General features: G+C 41.9%; 1 protein-coding gene across 1 annotated transcript in view; it reads left to right on the top strand.

Moving 5' to 3' along the window:
- LOC143960443 (uncharacterized) overlaps positions 1-19,742 on the top strand; it is a 98,125-nt gene extending 78,383 nt beyond the window's left edge. Inside the window, exons 7-9 of the mRNA XM_077469065.1 lie at positions 5,404-5,453; positions 6,050-6,128; positions 18,449-19,742. Of these exons, the coding sequence (XP_077325191.1) occupies positions 5,404-5,453; positions 6,050-6,128; positions 18,449-18,673 (354 nt within the window). The 3' untranslated portion in view covers positions 18,674-19,742. The remainder of the gene's footprint in view (positions 1-5,403; positions 5,454-6,049; positions 6,129-18,448) is intronic.
- Positions 19,743-20,601: the final 859 nt, after the last annotated feature.

The raw sequence follows: 20,601 nt of genomic DNA, 5'->3' as shown, positions 1-20,601 counted from the left end.
TTCAATAACACCTCGGTGACTCCACACAGAAAGCAAAAAGTGCCCGACCACCATAATATGAATCCGCTTACCAGATGGCAAAGCATATACAGCATTCGGCTATGACCCAGCCACGGCCTTTAGCTTGCACTGAGGATGCTTTAGATCAGGTATATGCAATTAGTGGACCTCCAGCTGTTGCAAAACTACAAATCCCATCATGCCTCTGCCTCTGGGTGTCATGCTTGTGGCTGTCAGAGTCTTGCTATGCCCAGTGGGACTTGTAGTTCTGCAATAGCTGGAGGTCCACTAATTGCATATCCCTGCTTTAGATCATACAGGACTGAAACAAGGAAAACCCACTCTGATGTTCCGTAGCAATATAACATATGTGGATAGTGTGGCGCCAAACCGTCAACCCTCTCGCATTGCTCCTCTATGGCAACTCTGGATGCCACAGCACGCCGTTTCCGGGTCCCAAAAACCCCTATATATAATTATAACAGGAGATGAAAAGTTCATATCAGGAGCACAGCACAGGGTAAGAACTACGAGTCCCTCTATTGATACAGTGGAGGAATGAGCATAGCCACCCAGGGACAGGAAATCTGTTATTTTCAGGATCTCCAGGTGACTATAGGGCCCCTTTCACACTGGGGTGGTTTTCAGGCGCTACAGCGCTAAAAATAGCGCCTGTGTAGCGCCTGAAAAAAATGGCCCCTTTCACTCAGTGTGCTAGCAGGACGGTGAAAAAAGACCTGCTAGCGGCATTTTTGGAGTGGTGAAAGGAGCGGTGTTTTCACTGCTCCTAAACCGCTCCTACCCATTGAAATCAATGGGACAGCGTGGCTATACCTCTGGAAAAGTGGGTGGTTTTAACCCTTTTTTGACCGCTGGCGGGGGTTAAAACCACCCCTCTAGCGGCCGCAGACAGACGCTAAAATGTTTTTTTTTGCAGGCTTTATATTTTTCCTTTAGGCCCCTTTCATACTGGGTTGATGCGGGTGTCGGCGGTAAAGCGCCGCTTTTTTTAGTGGCGCTTTACCATTAAAAAAATGAATGCAACCACAACAGTTGGTGACCCGCAATACAATACATTTTTGTTTTTTGGGTTTGAATATTCTTTAGGCCCCTTTCACACATGCGGACATTATGTCCGTATTTCATCCATCCGTTTGCGGATAAAATATGGACATACATGCATCCCTATGGGATAGCGGGTGTCTACGGATGAACATCCGCAGACACCCGCTATTGTCCGCCTCCGCTACTGTCCGATTCTGCAGACGGAGGAAAATCCTATTTTTCTATCCGTCTGCAGAGCGGATCGGATGAACACGGACAGACGGTCCGTGCTCATCCAATCCCCCATAGAGGAGAGCGGAGAGCTGACAGGGCGGTCCCTGCACAGTGTGCGGAGACCGCCCTGTCCGCTGCCGGCTCAGCGGGGACAATGGAGCGATCCCCGCTGAGCGAGCGGATCATCACGGGGCGGATTATTACTGATCCGCCCCGTGTGAAAGGGGCCTTAAGCTCATTGTCTATAAATTCAATAAAATGTTTTAAGGAATTTAAAATGTTCAGAGAAGAAAAAAGTAAAGTTTCACTTCAATGATCCAATCATGCAAAAAGCTAATTATGCTTTATTTATTTCATCTGGATATGATTGGATTCATTGGAAATGAATGTGACATAGTTACATAGTAGGTGAGGTTGAAAAAAGACACAAGTCCATCAAGTCCAACCTATGTATGTGATTATATATCAGTATTACATGAATATCCCTGTATGTTGTGGTCGTTCAGGTGTTTACCTAATAGTTTCTTGAAACTATCAATGCCCCTCGCTGAGACCACTGCCTGTTGAAGAGAATTCCACATCCTTACCGCTCTTACAGTAAAGAACCCTCTATGTAGTTTAAGGTTAAACCTCTTTTCTTCTAATTTAAATGAGTGGCCACTAGTCTTGTTAAACTCGCTTTTGCGAAAAAGTTTTATCCCTATTAAAATCATATCCCCTCTCAAGCGTCTCTTCTCCAGAGAGAATAAGTTCAGTGTTCGCAACCTTTCCTCATAACTAATATGCTCCAGACCCTTTATCAGCTTTGTTACCCTTCTTTATACTTGCTCCATTTCCAGTTTATCCTTCCTTGAGGACTGATGCCCAGAACTGGACAGCATATTCCAGATGAGGCCAGACCAGAGTCTTGTGGAGCGGGAGATTTATCGTTTTATCTGGAGTTGATCCCGTTTTTAATACATGCCAATATTCTGTTTACTTTGTTAGCAGCAGCTTGACATTGCATGCCATTGCTGAGTCTATCATCTACTAGGAACCCCAGGTCCTTTTGCATCCTAGATTCCCCCAGAGGTTCTCCCCCCCCCAGTGTATATATTGCATTCCTATTTTTGCCACCCAAATGCATTATTTTACATTTTTCTACATTGAACCTCATTTGCCATGTAGTTGCCCAACCCATTAATTTGTTCAGATCTTTTTGCAAGGTTTCCACATCCTGCGGAGAAGTTTTTGCTCTGCTTAGCTTAATATCGTCTGCAAATATGGAGATTGAACTGTTTACCCCATCCTCCATGTCGTTTATGAACAAATTAAATAGGATTGGTTTCAGCACAGAGCCCTGAGGGACCCCACTACCCACCCCTGACCATTCCGAGTACTCCCCATTTATCACCACCCTCTGAACTTGCCCTTGTAGCCAGTTTTCAATCCATGTACTCACCATATGGTCCATGCCAAGGGAACTTATTTTGTACAGTAAACGTTTATGGTGAACTGTGTTGAATGCTTTTGCAAAATCCAGATACACTACGTCTACGGGCCTTCCTTTATCTAGCTGGCAACTCACCTCCTCATAGAAGGTTAGTAGATTGCCTTGCCAAGAACGATTCTTCATGAACCCATGCTGATTACTGCTACTACCGTTCTCATTACTAAAATCCTGTATATAGTCCCTTATCATCCCCTCCAAGAGTTTACATACTATTGATGTTAGGCAAACTGGTCTGTAATTCCCAGGGATGTATTTTGGGCCCTTTTTAAATATTGGTGCTACATTGGCTTTTGGCTTTTCTCCAATCAGCTGGTACCATTCCAGTCAGTAGAATGTCAGTAAAAATTAAGAACAATGGTCTGGCAATTACTTGACTGAGTTCCATAAGTACCCTCGGGTGCAAGCCCTCTGGTCCCGGTGATTTATTAATGTTAAGTTTCCCAAATCTAATTTTAATTCTGTCCTCTGTTAACCATGGAGGTGCTTCCCTCGTGAAGACTGAGGAGAAGAATAAATTCAATACCTTTGCCATCTCCCCATCCTTTGTAACCAGATGTCCTTCCACATTCTTTATTGTGCCAATATGGTCTGTCCTCCCTTTTTTACTATTTACATATCGTATATACTCGAGTATAAGCCGAGATTTTCAGCCTCTTTTTTGAGGCTGAAAGTGCCCCCCTCGGCTTATACTCGAGTCATCGCCGTCTGCCTGCCCGATCAGCGTGTCGAGCAGACAGACGGCGGCCATTCTACTATTCAAAAGCCGCGCCTCCCTGTCTGTGATAGGCGGAACACTCAATTTCCCAGCAGTCAGTGGTCCGCCTATCACGGACATCCGCTCATCCTCATACTACGGACGAGGATGAGAGGATGTCCGTGATAGGCGGAACACAGACTGCTGGGAAATTGAGTGTTCCGCCTATCACAGACGGAGGCACGGCTTTTGAACAGTGGAATGGCTGCCGAGGCGCCGACGCCGTCTGTCAGACGAGAAGAGCGGCGATCCTGGCATGGCAGAAGCACACAGGCTCGGGACGCAGGCGGGACGCAGGCTCGGGACGCAGGCTCGGGACACAGGTAGGCTGGACACACAAGGCTGCACACACAGGGATGGACGGACACACAGGGATGGACGGACACACAGGGATGGACGGACACACAGGGATGGACGGACACACAGGGATGGACGGACACACAGGGATGGACGGACACACAGGGACGGACACACAGGGATGGACGGACACACAGGGATGGACGGACACACAGGGATGGACAGGCATGTCTCACCCTCGGCTTATACACGAGTCAATAAGTTTCCCAGTTTTTTTGTGGTAAATTGGGGGCCTCGGCTTATATTCGGGTCCGCCTATACTCGAGTATATACGGTACTTAAAGAATTTCTTGGGATTTTTTTTGCTCTCTTCCACTATGTATATTTCATGTTCTATCTTAGCCGTCCTTATTGCACCCTTATATTTTTTGTTGCATTCTTTATAAAGTCTGAATGCTGATGATGATCCCTCAACCCTGTATTTTTTGAAGGCCTTCTCCTTTGCTTTTGTATGCATTTTTACATTGGAGTTAAGCCATCCAGGACTTTTGTCCACTCTTTTAAATTTATTACCCAATGGGATGCATTTGCTAATGCCCTTATTTAATATGCTTTTAAAGCAAACCCATCTCTCCTCCATGTTCTTTGTTCCTAAGATTTTATCCCAATTTATGCCTTCTAGTAAGGTTCGTAGTTTAGGGAAGTTGGCTCTTTTGAAATTCAGTGTCTTTGTATTCCCCTTATGTTTCCTATTTGTGTGATTTTATGCAGAAGCCAATTGACCTGTGCTCATGGTTTCCTAAATTGCCCCGTATTTCCATATCCGTGATCAGGTCTGTATTGTTGGTAATCAGTAGATCCAGTAACGCTTTATTTCTAGTTGGTGCATCTACCATCTGACCCATAAAATTGTCCTGTTCACAATGTTTTTTTTGTGTGAATAATCAGAATTCTTTTAGTAAATCAGCCTTATGGCCCGTACACACGATCCAAATATTGTACGACAGATCGCACAACCTTTTTTGCTTAATAGTCACAAGTAGAAATTGAATAGGTAAATAAAGTCACGAAAATTCTCGTATGACAGAAAAAAAAATCGGAAGTGATGTCATGTGTTGTAATGTATTTGTATTGTATTTTCGGATGACAACTATATTGACTAAATGAAAATGGTACGATCTGGAATCATACGAGGAAAATTTTCGTGCATGTCCGATCGAATAATATCGGATGAACTGTCGTGATCAGCTGTCGAAAGTAGTGTACACACGATCCGAATATCGTACGATTCTTCCTCAAATGACAGTTTTTCGTACAATATCCGGATCGTGTGTACGGGCCATTAGTGTATCAGTAGTTTAAGCTTGATGTGACTGAATTTTTCCAAACGACCTGTGGTATGTACTTTTTTGTGAATTTTAGATCTTCAACACCTATATCTCCCCTTTATTGCTCGCCTATCTGAAAACATTTTTTTACTGTATGTAGAAGACCTAAATCTTTCCAAATCTTAAATCTTTATAAAAATTGAACAGGTAGCAAATGTCAGAATCTGATTCGTTTTGATTATCATGTTTTGTAGGTTGAAGAATTCTTGGATTTTCCAGCAGTGATTTCAGCCATGAACTTTAGGTAACATGAATTTAGGAAAACTCATAACATTGTATTGATTTAGCTATTTATTCATCTATAATATTAGACAGGATGTCAGATATGTGTGGCATAAGATATCCCCTGTACTTTCTATTAGTTATTTTGTGTTTTCATTAATTACTAAAACTTTTTTTTATATTCTGTTATTATTTCTTTTTGTAGAATCAAGTTACAATTTAAATGTCCATACATGTTACAATTTGATTATACAATCTTTTTTAGATTTAACACTATGTAGTATGAAGACCTACCTAAACATTCCATTCAACCCATTTGCATTTAGATATGCCCCTGCACTACACAGTCATTAAATGTAAAGGAAATTGTATAATTAGGCAAATCTTATTAGACCGGTCTAACTGTAAGTTTATGTATATGGCAATAGAGACACATTTGACATATGTCCTACAAGACGAATGGGAACAAAAGCAATACATTTCCAAATGATCCTTCTTCAAAAATGGCTGAACTGCCACATACTGTAGTAACTCCACAGAGGAGGGCATTATGTAAAAAAAATGTTTGGATGATGTTACTACACATAAGTAATTTTTGAAATGCTGTTTCTATTTCAGGAATAAGACAGAATCTCCTATGTTTTCTCAAATCTCACCTACATCTAGCAATCAACAAATGGCATGTAAAGAGGCAAATGTGAGTACAGATTTTTCACGTTACATATGGCCGTAAACCAGTGTTGCCAACCTACCAGATTGAAATTTACTGACACAACACCCAAAACTTACTGGCACAGCCAAGTTTTTAGTGGCATTTCCAAAGTTACAAAATTACAGTTTGAAGTGCAATTTTGAGTATTTAGGCTACAAACAAATACAATATGCAATTAGCAATATGAATTAAGGTAGATAATAAGGCAAAAAACATATTTCATATTTTATTTTCTATATAATAAGTAAGTAGCTCAAGGACAGGAGACAGGAGGGCAAGAATTTTGAATGGGCAGGCGCACACCCATATAAAATTGACTCTCACAGTGACACTGACAGCAGTGTGCAGGAGCACAGATGAAGACACCTCACTGATACAACATGTCCCCTCCTGAGTCACAGTGACAGTCTCTCTCCAAGCCGAGTGATTCCTCCAGTCCACTCCAGTCTAAACAGCACTGATGGCCCCGGTCCCCAGTGCCACATATTAGAGCCATCTGTCATCAGTGTCAGGTGTCATCAGTGTCGCGTATTAGCGCCATCTGTCATCAGTGCTATGTATTAGTGTCATCTGTCATCAGTGCCACGTATTACTGCCATCTGTCATCAGTGCTATGTATTAGTGTCATCTGTCATCAGTGCCACGTATTACTGCCATCTGTCATCAGTGCCACGTATTAGTGCCATCTGTCATCAGTGTCACATCAGTGTCACGTGCCATCAGTGCCAGGTATCAGTGCCATTTGCCATCAGTGCCACGTGTCATTGTCCTGGTGCTCCAGGGCCTTCAAAAGTGTAATAGGTAGTCAACAAGTTAGATGTGTAATTTATGCTCCTAGAACACGTGATGGCGCTCCCTGCATGTTGGGCCTCTTTAAAGAGGAAGTAAACCCTGATGGGTTTACTTCCTCTTTTTTTCCCTGCAAAGGTAAAGCATAATGGACTACTATGCATCGCATAGTAGCTCATTATGTGTCACTTACCTGACACAGGAGCCAGCGAAGTCGCCGCTGTCCCCTGTAGTCCGCCGCATCCATGTTGCTGGTGGCGTCTCGCAGCTCCGACGAATCACAGCGGCGCAGCCGCGATGACGTCACTCCCGCGCATGCGCACGGGAGTCGCGTCTCGCAGCTCCGCCGCTGCCATACGGCGAAGCCGCGATGACGTCACTCCCGCGCATGCGCACGGGAGTCGACAAATTAGGCAAATCCATTCTTGGATTTGCCGCATTTAGTGCGCCTGCGCGCCGCTGTCTACGGCGCATGCGCCGTAGACAGCGGTGCCCATTTTCGGGCAAATATCTCCTAAACCATATAGGTTTAGGAGATATTGCTTGGACCTACAGGTAAGCCTTAATCTAGGCTTACCTATAGGTCCAAGTTGTTTGGAAGGGTTTACTTCCTCTTTAAGTGGCCAGGCTGTGAAAAAGTCCCACACATATGGTATCGTATTATTCAGGAGGAGTAGCAGAATGTATTTTGGAGCGTTATTTGTGGTATACACATGCCATGTGAGAGAAATAACCTATTACAATGACAATTTTGTGGGGAAAAAAAGTTAAAAATAAAAAAATCTTAATTTTTCAAAGAATTGTGGGAAAAAATTACAACACCAAAAACCTCACTATGCCTCTTACTAAATACCTTGGAATGTCTAATTTCCAAAAAGAGGTCATTTGGGGGGGATTTGTAATTTCCTGGCTTGTTCGGGTCTCAAGAAATGAGATAGGCCACCAGTACATCAAGTGTGATCAATTCTTTATGATTTGCACCACAACTTGTAAACTCTCTAACTTTCACAAAGACCAAATAATATCCACTAATTTGGGTTAATTGTACCAAAGATATGTAGCAGTATAAATTGTGGCCAAAATTCATGAAAAAAAATTAATCATTTGCAAAATTTTATCACGGAAACAAAGAAACATGCGTTTTAAAAAAAAAGTTTCGGTCTTTTTGCATTTATAGCGCAAAAAATAAAAAACCCAGAGGTGATCAAATACCACCAAATGAAAGTTCTATTTGTATGAAAAAAGGACAAAAAATTTATTTGGGTACAGTGTTACATGACTGAGTAATTTTCATTCAAAGAGTGAGCGCACCGAAAGCTGAAAATTGGTCTGGGCAGGAGGGGGGTTTAAGTGCCCAGTAGGCAAGTGGTTAAATAGTTTAATTAGTTTTTTCTTGCTGGCTAGCTGGTGAATGTGCTGGGAATTTTTGTAATGTGTTTATTCTGTGCAAAGCCCTTCACTATGCACCTTACAGTGCAGACTTGGAAAACCTACTTAGTAATGTGCGTAAAGCTCTGAAAAAGAATAAAGAGAAGTAGAAGAAAGTAAGGGTGAAAAATGAATGAAAACAACCGTGACATCTAGAATTACCTTCTGGTGGCAGATGCAGAGTGTGATGTGTAGTACGTCAAACAGAGCAAACTTAACCCCTGATGAGCTGCAAATGGGGATGCCCGGGTGGGCACCAGATATATAGAATGGATCCCCACCAACATTACGCTGGTGTGATACAAGCGTGAGGCGTCCATATGAATTCAGATTCATTTTATTCGGATGAGGACAGAGTGGTATTCTTTGACTTTTGAATAACTAGGCCCCTTTCACACTGGGGCGGTCCGGCCGTCGGCTGTAAAACTGCGCTATTTATAGCGCCGCTTTACCACCGTTTTAGCAACAGTATTCGGCTGCTAGCGGGGCAATTTTACCCCAAGAAAGGGTTAAAACCAGCGAAAAGGGCTGCTGCAGCGGCGCTTTGCCGGCGTTATAGCCACGCTGCCCCATTGATTTCAATGGGCAGGAGCAGTGAAGGAGCAGCATACACACCGCTCCTTCACCTCTCCAAAGATGCTGCTAGCAGGACTTTTTTTTACCGTCCTGCCAGTGCACCACTGCAGTGTGAAAGCCCTCGGGCTTTCACACTGGAGTGTGAGAATCGACTCTTTCAGGGCGCTTTGCAGGCACTATTTTTTAGCGCTGTAGCACCTGCAAAGCGTCCCAGTGTGAAAGGGGTCTTAGTCAATTCTTTTTTCATCACTATTTTTCATTATTGGAAAAAAAATGCACTACATATGAAAATGGAAACATATTGCAAGAAATATAATAAGGTATAAAAGTGAAACTAGATGATACATTTTCGGAAAATATGAAACAATTCAGAATGAATATATACTATATTTTGAAAAAATCTGATCTGACGAAACCTGCCCAACACAACAAAAATTTCACTGCACCTGCAACATCAAAGTGTAAAGAGGACCTGTCCATTATTAATATTATTATACAGGATTTATACTGTATAGTGCCAACAGCTTGCTAAAAAGCAAAGGCCTTGTTGCATACAGCTGTAAAAATATACTATAAATATATACTATATGACCAAAATAGTAAATACATACCATACAACTATATAGTTATGCCACATGACTAAATATAGTAGAAAAAATGCCAATTACCTATGAGTTTAAAGCTACGCAGATAAAAAATGGTCTTACAACACAAAGTAAATAAGGCCGCGTACACACGGGCGGATTGTCTGCCCAACTAAGTTCGTCAGACAATCCGACAGACAGTCCGTCCAAATTTTGAATGAACGGACTTGACCACACACGATGAACAGACAGTCCGCTGAAAACTTGCGCGATGACGTGTACAGCACGTACGATGGGACTAGAAAAACGACGTCCAATACACTGCAATGCAACCTTCGGCCGTGTAAATCCTTTTTGAGCATGCGCCATACTTAGTCCGTCCAACTTGCCTACACACGAGCTGACTGTCCGCTGAAACCAAGTTTGGACGGACAAAACCAAGTTTGGACGGACAAAATTACGGAAATTCCGAAAGACTAAGTCCGTCAGATTGTCCGCTGAAAAAGTCCGCTGAAGCCCACACACGAGCGGATTGTCCGCTGAAACACGGTTCAGCGGACTAAGTTGGGCAGACAATCCGCCCGTGTGTACGCGGCCTAAGTCTGCACATAAAACATCAGAAAAAAATAGCACCTCTTGCAAAAAACTATACAGAAAACAGAAATGGGCTAGCGTTCAGTCTCTGTGAGTGTTCCCAATAGTCTACGTCTATCACTCAAATATTTAGCAGAAATTGAATTTGAGGCACATCCAGTAACCAGCTCCCTCTCTCCGAAAGTAATGTCAACAATTTGTGATGAGCAGACGTCAGCCAGAATTCCTGCATGTTTAATCAGATCATTTGTCTCACTTATTAACTTACATAACTTTAGCACCTGTCTGCATTTACTCTGGGGCCCATATGGTAATGCGCGATTCATTCAGTCATGGGTGATGGTGGCGTCAACAGAACAATGACTCATTTTGACTTTTCTGCAATGAAGTCTATTTAAAGTGCACCTGACATTTTGCATTATACATGCTGCAAAGAAGGAGAGCGGAAAAGAGAGGAAATACTCGTATTCATTAGGTTATTAAATGGAATGGATGATAATGATGCCCCCCCCCTCCCCGCTACTGTTAAGCTCCACGTTCCATATAATACGTCTCAACCCTCCTTGGTAAATCTATTTTATTATTGCTGCTATATGGAGTGAGGTGATTGGAAAACGTAATGTCACTTAGACCTCATACAAATAGAAACATAATCTTAGCTTCTAAACACTAGCTTGAGGACATCAAAAGTGAGCAGGCATTTTTAAAGTACTTAAAGTGGATCTGGCAACCGATATATGTTTTCATGTGAAGTACATGCATACTAAGTAATGTGTCAGTGTGACACTTCCAGGTATTTATTACTTCTCATAGAGATCACATTACTCCTTTGACAAAGCCTTCATCTGCTTTTCTTTCCAGAAGGACAGCACCATATTTGTTTAGGCATGCATTCTATTTAAAGGCCTATAATCTTATTTTTTTGTTTTTTTTGGCACTAGGGCTCATGATAGATTTGCATGCATATGGGCACACAGCATGAACTACGTCTGTATTTGTGGTGCCTGCAAGCCCCAGCTGCTGTGTAATTTTACCCATAACAATGAATACCAAAATATGCTGTACATGCAAGTACATGACTTTTATGCTGTGAATATATCTGTGTGCATGAGCCCTTAAGAATGTGTTGCCCTTTGTAAGTATAATACATCCCCTAATCACCTTTTAAAACAACCCATTCAGTTTAAAATAGAAATGAAAGGCAAAACATCTGTGTATAGATATAAAAAACATTATAAATACCCCTTTCCCTTTCTTGTAAGTGATCACATTCCCTCTGTTTTCTCTGTTCTCAGCTGCATGAGAGCTGGGGGGAGGAGAAGCAACAGCACACTGATATTTCCAGTGAATGGCTGTGCAAGGGGGAGACATGTCGGGACAAGTCTGGTCATTGTATGAGAGCAGGCTGAGTTTACAGCATTGCTAGAGAACGCACCCCACTGTGCTTTCATGCTTAGTGTGGTCAGTTGTTAATAGGAAAGCAGAGGGACTGGCAGGAACACCATGGATTTCACATAAAGGAAGCAATACAGAGAAAGCAAGATACTTTCTCATACATGTACCTGTACATGGTACAGCGGGCACATATCAGGAATCTGAAACGATGGGGTAACAAACACTTTATTCCATTCATTTTAACTTGTTGTTTTACTTGAGTTTGGCATTGCTACTTTAGTGGGTTGTTTGAAGCTTGTTAAAAATAGACCTTTCACTAACTTTACAAGTCTGTATGAATGAATTTCTAACATCTCTATACATAGCGACAATATAAATTTATAAGAAAGCGCCACCTTTTATCAATTAAAAGCTTTCCCTGAGCTCCAGTCCTGTGACTTTGCCTAGGCGGAGATGATGTCATCAGTCTACTACCGTAGATGCAGGAGGAAATCTCCTCTGCCCTAGTGATCAGACTTCAACATTGTAACTTTGTAGCAAGTCACAAGGTGGGAGACTACAGCAGGAGCTGATCTATGTCAGATAGTTTTAACACAACCAAGAACTGCACAGGCATCAGGTTTTCAATGATTGCACCTTCTCCGAGCCAGCATGTCAGTCTGGGAAGTAGATGGTGACTTAAAATGATGCCTGATCAAAACACCATCCTGAAGAGAAAAGCAGGTGAAGGCATTGCCAGGGGGAGTACTGTGATATTTACGACTGGTAATAAATACCTGGAAGTGTTACAATGACAATTTGTCTAGCATGCATGAAAAAATATATGTGATGCTAAATCTGCTTTCAACATTATACTAAGACTGGTCATACACAGATTGATTCCTGCTAAACCGGCCGAAATTCGAACTGTTAATGTGCAGGCTGAATGTACCAAGTTCATCAAAGAATCAACTTGGGTACAACCAGCCTGCCGGATTCTCTTGCGATTATCCCTGGAGAAGACAATGGCCCAGCAGGAGGGTTTCCCACATAAACATGGGCTTGGCTTCAGCGCGACTTTGCCATTCCTGCAGTTTTGATTTAAAAGTACTCTGGGTATTGAAACCAGATGCGCCTGGTTGTTTGATCCCGTGTCCATCAGAGTTGGTCCTGGAATTAATACCGTGGGCCAAATGGTCACCTCATAGTTCCGGTCCCCTTTTTTACACATCGGGAGGTTTAAAGAGGGAGTAAACCCTGATGAGTTTACTTCCTCTTTCATTCCCTGCAAAGGCAAAGCATAATGGACTACTATGCATCGCATAGTAGTCCATTATGTGTCACTTACCTGACACAGGAGCCAGCAAAGTCACCGCTGTCCCCTGTAGTCCGGCGCATCCATCTTCTCGGTGGGGTCTCGCAGCTCCGCCGCTGTCATTCAGCGAAGCCGCGATGACGTCACTCCCTCACATGCGCACGGGAGCTGACACGCGCGGCAGCTCCGTCGTTGAAAATGCCGCGCTCAGTGCGGTGCCTGTCTTCGGGCAAATATCTCCTAGGAGATATTTCTTGGACCTACAGGTAAGCCTTAATCTAGGCTTACCTGTAGGTCAAAGTGTGTTGTAAGGGTTTACAACCACTTTAAACAGTACTGTGGTGAGTTGATATAAATTGAAGTTCCCTGAAGAAGCAGAAAAATTGTTCTGCGAAATGGGTTGGACTACAATGTACCAATGAAGCAAATCAATGTATTCACTGGAATTTGGAAATTCTAGCTGCTGTGCTATTGTCTGTATATTACTATATGTTTTTATACTCAACTATAGGTCTTAAACTATGTGTGTACAATAAAATTAAATTTTTTATATACGAATACTGTGTATGTGCTCAGTGACAACACCATATCCTTTAAAGTCCTGCTTTCCTCTTGGAATGGGGTTACCCCTTTCCTATCATTGTTCCGCTACGTACCTAGGATGTGGATTTGGGGAGTAGTCCATAGATCTGGTTGAATACAGATTATAATCCCTCTACAACACTGTCTGTGTTGATGAGGGAATCAAGCGAATTTCTTTCGAAATTCGCTCCATGTATGACCAGCCTTATTTTATTGAACTGCTATTAACGGCAGCTCTGTCAGACTGAGAAAACTGACTCAGTAGGCTTGTTATCCATGCTCCTTCATATATATAATATAAAATAAAATGCAGTCAGGAGCATTTAGAACGGCGAGCAAGTAAAATTGTAGAAGGCACATTAAAAAAACTCCTTTCAGGTAAACTTTTTAAGAATGACTCAGAGCGCCCACTGAAAATACACTGCGGTCTTTCTTTAAATAAAACGCAGATGTGTGAAGACTATCATCAGCGGTGCTGCAGAGGTAGCAGCTGCTTATCTGCATCCACACAGGGATATGCTGTGTGAACACCTGACACAGCAGGGAGCAGTGTGAAATCTCCGGAGATTAGACGTTGTCTGGCTCGTTTATGGTATGATGAGCTGATCAGCATCACCTGGATTTATTCATATATTCTGTGGATAAATATGAACTGTATATCTCATTGCTGCTGCCTTGTACCAAGAAACATTCCCTAATGGTGAACGTTGTGTGCCATGCTATAGGAAAGAGGGACGATTGGTACCTTTCACCTATTTGTATGGAGAGTAGGGATGAGTGAAGGAATTTCAGTTGGTTGGGTTGTGTTTTTTTTTATATATTTGCGGTGCGGTAACTCATGTGCATTACACGCATTATTTTGAGTGTCAATGTACGTTGTGTTAGAACAGCTCCATAAAATGAATATGCAGTCAAAGCATCATACCTGTCATCTTTTTCAAACTCAACTTAATCAATTTTTGTTGGGGGGGGGGGGGTGAGGATAAGCGGGGAAGTCACCACAATTGCTAAAGGTGGTTTTTGGTAGTTAAATGGGACCTTTACTTTTGCAGAAGAAACACCATTCACTGTACTAGGGGCCCCAGAGCCTGAAAGCATCATAATGCTCACAATGACAGTTTGTCATTGGCCAGCGCGGCTATATGACTGTGCCGACCAATCAGAATCTATTTTTCTGTGATGTCCCTTTGAAAGAAGGCGCAAAAGTGATGCTCTTTGGTCAGGTGCCATGCTGACCAATGACCACTTGCCATTGCAAGCCTTATGATGCTTACAGGCTGCTAGAGCAGTGTACAGATTGTCTTCTGCCCTTCTTGTTTTAACTTTGGATAGTAAAATATTTTTTTTCTGCCAGTAAGTACCCTATACAGCCCACTTCCTGTTTCTTGTCTGGTCATTAGCCTAGGCTTATGACATCATGCACAGCTCTCTCTCTCACTCTCGTGAAAGTTTGCCAGGAAGGGAGGGGGGGGGGGTGAGTCATAAAAGGGTCAATGAGAGCTGCAGGGCTGCAGAGCTGGAGGTGTCCCTCTGTGTGCCTGTGTAAATACAGGAAGTGAACAGGCAGCAGCTTCAGCTGCCCACAGTTAAAATGGTTGCAGCCAGACTTAGCGGAGGGAGATTTCTTCAGCATATTCAGAATATACAGAATCACAGTATATATAAAATAATATGCAAAGTGGTTGGAGGGAAGCTTCAGAATGGCAAAGATGTTTTTATTACAAATTATGTGAGTAGACTGCAGTTCCATTTCAAGAAAGCAATTGGCTTTAAAGTAATTTTTTAAAATTCAAATAATAAATATGTTATACTTACCTGCACTGTGTAATGATATTACACAGAGCAGCCCCAAACTCTCTCTTCTGGGGTTTCACCACCGGCGTTCTTGGCTCCTCTTCTGCTGTCAGTCTATCAAAATAGTCCGTGCCATGGGTATCTCTGTGAGTCATTAACCAGAGCTGCAGTCATTAAAAACCACAAAGGAATATAATAGTAGCACGAAAGTGTGATCGCACTGATAAAAAATGTACCCGAAAATTTGTATAAATCCAATATTTACCTCCTCATAACTATAAAGTCAACAAAGTGTGATCAATCAATACATAATATAAAAAGTTAATTAATCAAAAATATATAGTGCTTTAAAAATATTTGTTTTGTGCAAAAGTAAGAAGTTCTTCGTTTCGTATAAAATTAATTCATACCAAAATAGTCCCCAGTGTCCAATATATGCAATTCATAAGAAAATAAAAAAAATGATAAAATAAATAGACATGGATGCACCAAATAATCAATCACAAAAAGTCCCCAGTGTCCCTAAAAAAACTGGTAATCAGTGGGGAAAAGTCTTTTACCTTAAGACCCCTTTCACACCACACCGCTGATAGCGGCGGCGGTAAAACGCCGCTATTTTTAGCGGCGTTTTACCGCCGGATTTGCGGCGGATTTGCGGCGCATTTCGGCCGCTAGCGGGGCGCTTTTACCCCCCACTAGCGGCCGCGAAAGGGTTAAAACCGCCGGCAATACGCCGCAATAGCGGCGTTTTGCCGGCGGCATTACAGCGCTGCCCCATTGATTTCAATGGGCAGCAGCGGTGGAGGAGCGGTAAACACACCGCTCCTTCACCGCTCCAAAGAAGCTGCTGGCAGGACTTTTTTCTGACGTCCTGCCAGCGCACCGCTGTAGTGTGAAAGCCCTCGGGGCTTTCACACTACACACAATAGTGCAGCTTCTTTAGGGCGTTTTGCAGGCGCTATTTCTAACGCTATAGCGCCTGCAAAATGCCCTGGTGTGAAAGGGGTCTTAATGCTGTGTACACACAATCAGACTTTCCGGCAGAAAAGGTCTGACGGTCTTCCCAACGGAGTTGCAACCGAATGGATTGACCACACATGAACAGACCAATGTCCGTTGGTTTTGAAAGTGATGATGTACGACTGGACTAGAAAAGGTTTAATAGCCAGTAGCCAATAGCTGCCCTTGCGTCATAATTGGACCAGCATACAGACGAACAGTTTTCCCGATAGAAATTAATTCCGTCAGACAGATTTGAAACATGATCTATTTTTGAAGAAAAAAGTCAGATGAAGCCCACACAAGATCGTAATATCTGAAGGAATGATTACCTCTGACCTTTTCTGCCGGAAAGTCCGGTCGTGTGTATGCGGGAAAAAGGTCACTCCACCATAAAGTGTAAAGTGTTGTTTTTTTCTTTTGAGGAGAAGAATCCACACCACATGTCCTCCACCATAAGATTCTGGATACTCACCTACAAATTTTAGCCAAAAATGGGTCACTTATAGACAAATTGCTGAATTAATCAGTCACTCTTCAATCATTTCACACCAATATTAATTGATGGGTAATGTGCCTTTCCAGCATATCAGGGGTTACACCAGTGCCTCAAAACTCTCCAACGCCATGTAAGAAAGGAAAGCACCACATATAATAAAATCCTTTGACATTCAGTTAAAAATAGTATCTTGTATTGTCATGCCCGACACTAAGAATGACAGCATGTATATTGGTAAGCACTGCTGGCTCCAGACGCAAACAATGGCTGTGAGTGGATGGGTTTTTATGGGGTAATGTCACTCAACAAAGCTCTTTCCTAGGTGTAAACGGGAATCCTGATGCATGTGTTAAATAAGTAGTGGTCCAAGCCCTAGTTCACTTTAGCTGATTGTCAAGGAGCCGGCACCTGCCAGCGTCCTTACCAACCAGGCAATAGCTGGTTGTTAAGGAACAGGCAGCCGCTGGCGTCCTTAACCCATAGGCGCAGACAGCACACAAATATGCGGGCTCTTGGTGGGTGAGTCTTGGTGCAGAATAGTCGCATATTTGCCTTTAGCGCTGCCAACAGCCAAAGAAATTCCCCCAATCGCAAGAAGCTCATGAAGCTCAAGAATATCATGTGATCGCCATAAGAGCCAATCACGGCTGTCAGAAGATCATAAACCCCGTCCCACCTTCCGGCATCTGAAACCTCTTAAAGGGCCTGGAGGCACCAGTGCAAAGGGGTTATCAAGCAGCAAATAACTGGTTGTTAAGGAGCTGGCATCCACAGCATCCTCAACAACTATGCCTCATCTGCTGTCAGTGAGATTCCCCCATCCCAATTTATACCAGACTTTTTCCAAGCAAATATCATAGCTTTATGAGTGCAATTGAAGGTTTCCACTTTGGCATAATCTGTAATTTTGTAGAAGAATCAATTTCTAATCGTTATGCTCATTCCTAGTTGCAAGCCCTTAAAATGTTGGTAAATATGAGCTGAAAATGAATCATTCAAATGAATTCTCCATCATAGTTTATAGCACACCTGTCATGAGACTAGAGTTCGATATGCAAATAAGTCACTTCAAGGTGCTATTCAGTAGCAATGCAATTGATTTTGAGTGGAGTTTAGATTTCCATTGACTTTAATGGAGCTTCTAGTTCAGAAATTCTTAAATTGGAGAGTTCACACTTTTTTTAAAAGTTGGACTGAACTGATTGAACATCTTTGATTATTGGATATAGTGTGGTCAGGCGTTAAGACTGATTGTTGTAAAAGTAAATACATCTCTATACAACAGGGACTGGGGTTTAGTCCCAGGGGGCCCTGCAGCAGTGGATTGTGCATTCCAACCTGAAGTCATAGTCTTTGCATCTGTAAGGATATCTTAGAAAAGCCATTCTCAACCAATGTTCTGTGGAACCCTAGGGTTCTTTTGATGGTTGTTTGGGGTTACTTGAGCCCCATCTGATGGGGCTTGCATAGTTCCAGGTCCAAAGAGTGCTAAATGATACCAATATATTGTTTTAGCTGCCTCTATGGGGCATATTCTTCCCACTGACCCCTGATATATACATTTTTGCAGTGATTCTGTGAATCCTTTAAAATATTTCAAGGGCTCCTCTAGGGTGAAAAGGTTGAGAGAGACTCTTGTGTGTTTAAATAACAATTGGTACACAATAATAACAATCAGTATTTTGCATTCATTTTGCACACCGACAGTTCCATGTACAAACATTTTTTTGCCTACCCAGTGAAACCAATTATTTTCTTCCTGCGCTTTCAGGTTCCTATTCCAAACACCAGACACAACGCCGTCTTCTTGAGGGACAATCCAAAGGCTGCACAGGTGATCTTGACGTCCCCGCATTACAATGGTGAATATCTCAGAACTGAGAATAAAAGTGAAAGGAATGAAGATCATAAAGGGAAGCTGCCACTCAAGAAGGTCCTCAACTTGGCTGAGAAACTCAACACCAACATGGAACTAGAAACAGATGCTGACAGATGAGCAGGGAGTCTAATTATAGAAAGACGCCACCAAAATATTTAAAATGCTTATATCACAGGTTCACCATTAAGTTTATAAAATATTCTAATATATTCTTCAGGTTCGACATACTTGCTCAATATATCTGCAGTCATCTTCTACAGGAGAGAGTTCAAGCTTTCTCCTCTACTTCAACATATCAGTGGTTGGAAAAGAACCCCACTTCTGAAAAGCCAGTATATGACAGTAGCAAATAGAAATGTAATCACACCCCCTGCTGCTTATTCGTTAATTTTGTAGTCTGAACTGTTTGCAGCCTCTCAATGAAACTGAATTAATGGAGTCATGGATTACAGTCTTAGCAAGAGCTTTTGGCCAGTGAAGGAATGGGCATTTACTGGCTCACATGTAAGTCGTGTGTCACAAGTTTTGCACTCTGTAATGTGTCTATTATTCAGCAGGTAATAACCAGAGAACACAAAAATTAAATCACATGTATTCATAAATGTGGCTGTGGCTAATTAAAGTATAGATCTTGCAGAAATATTTTGTTTCGTTTTGAGCAGAATCAGGAAGAATCAGAATACCACTGTATTGTACTGTACTAGATTTCATTATTATCTGAATATTTCCCCATACATACTGCCACCAGACAGGAAGTGATAGTAACTTTTCAACAGCAACACAGACAGAAATAAAAATTCCTTATTTCTTGCTATAATAAGGAAAGGCTAGAAGTCCTGCCAGCTTTTTATTTCTGTCTGCGTCCCTTTAGATTTCCCCTCATTTCATGTTTGGCAAAAACAATTAACAGCAGTTAACAGCCCCAGAGGGCAGTCAAATTTGACAGGGGTCTTAATCCATACCAACATTATCCTAAAAAATAAAATCAGCTTGACATACACTTTATTTCTTAATAGCTGCTCAAGTCTGGAATTTTTCTTTAAGTTCCAAGCCTTATGGTCCTATCTGGGTTGACAGGTGTATAATTTGCATAGGTTGAATCATTTGGCATTCTTATGTTTATAACACTTCTGAAAGTATGTTATTTTACTTATTGAAAGTAAGTAATAAATATTGTATATATTCATTGTGATTATCTTTTGTAAGGTTAATCTACTGTGCCCACCAACAATGCAGCAGGTACACCATAGTGAATCTCCCATTTGTTTCACAGGACTTGACATCTTTGTTTAACCACTTTCAGACCGGACCATTTTGCTGGCTTAAGACCAGACCACTTTTTGCGATTCGAGAACTGTGTTGCTTTAACTGACACTTGCGCGGTCATGCGACGTGGCTCCCAAACAAAATTTACATTTTTTTTTTCCCCACAAATAGAGCTTTCTTTTGGTGGTATTTGATCACCCCTGCGGTTTTTATTTTTTGTGCTATAAACAAAAATAGAGCAACAATTTTGAAAAAACGCAATATTTTTTACTTTTTGTTATAATAAATATCCCCCAAAAATATATAAAAAAAACATTTTTTTCCCTCAGTTTAGGCCGATACGTATTCTTCTACATATTTTTGGTAAAAAAAATCGCAATAAGCGATTATTGATTGGTTTGCGCAAAAAAATAGCGTTTACAAAATAGGGGATAGTTTTATGACATTTTTATTAATAATTTATTTTTTACTAGTAATGGCGGCGATCAGCGATTTTTATTGTGACTGTGACATTATGGCGGACACATCGGACATTTTTGACACATTTTTGGGACCATTGTCATTTATACAGCAATCACTGCTATATAAATGCAGTGATTCCTGTGTAAATGACACTGGTGGTGAAGGGGTTAACCAGTGGGTGGCAGTGTAGGGGTTAAGTGTTCCTAGGGGTGTGTTACTAACTGTGGGGGGCTGGGCTTTCATTTAGTGAAAACTGATCTCTGCTCCAATCACATGGAGCAGAGATCAGCGTCACTAGTTGCTAGGCAGAACGGGGA

The sequence above is a fragment of the Lithobates pipiens genome, unplaced genomic scaffold (genome assembly GCF_037356315.1).
Source record: "Lithobates pipiens isolate NorthernLeopardFrog02 unplaced genomic scaffold, aLitPip1_a1.2 Scaffold_8, whole genome shotgun sequence".
NCBI classification, from domain to species: domain Eukaryota; kingdom Metazoa; phylum Chordata; class Amphibia; order Anura; family Ranidae; genus Lithobates; species Lithobates pipiens.
This window is presented reverse-complemented; position numbering and strand designations above follow the sequence as displayed.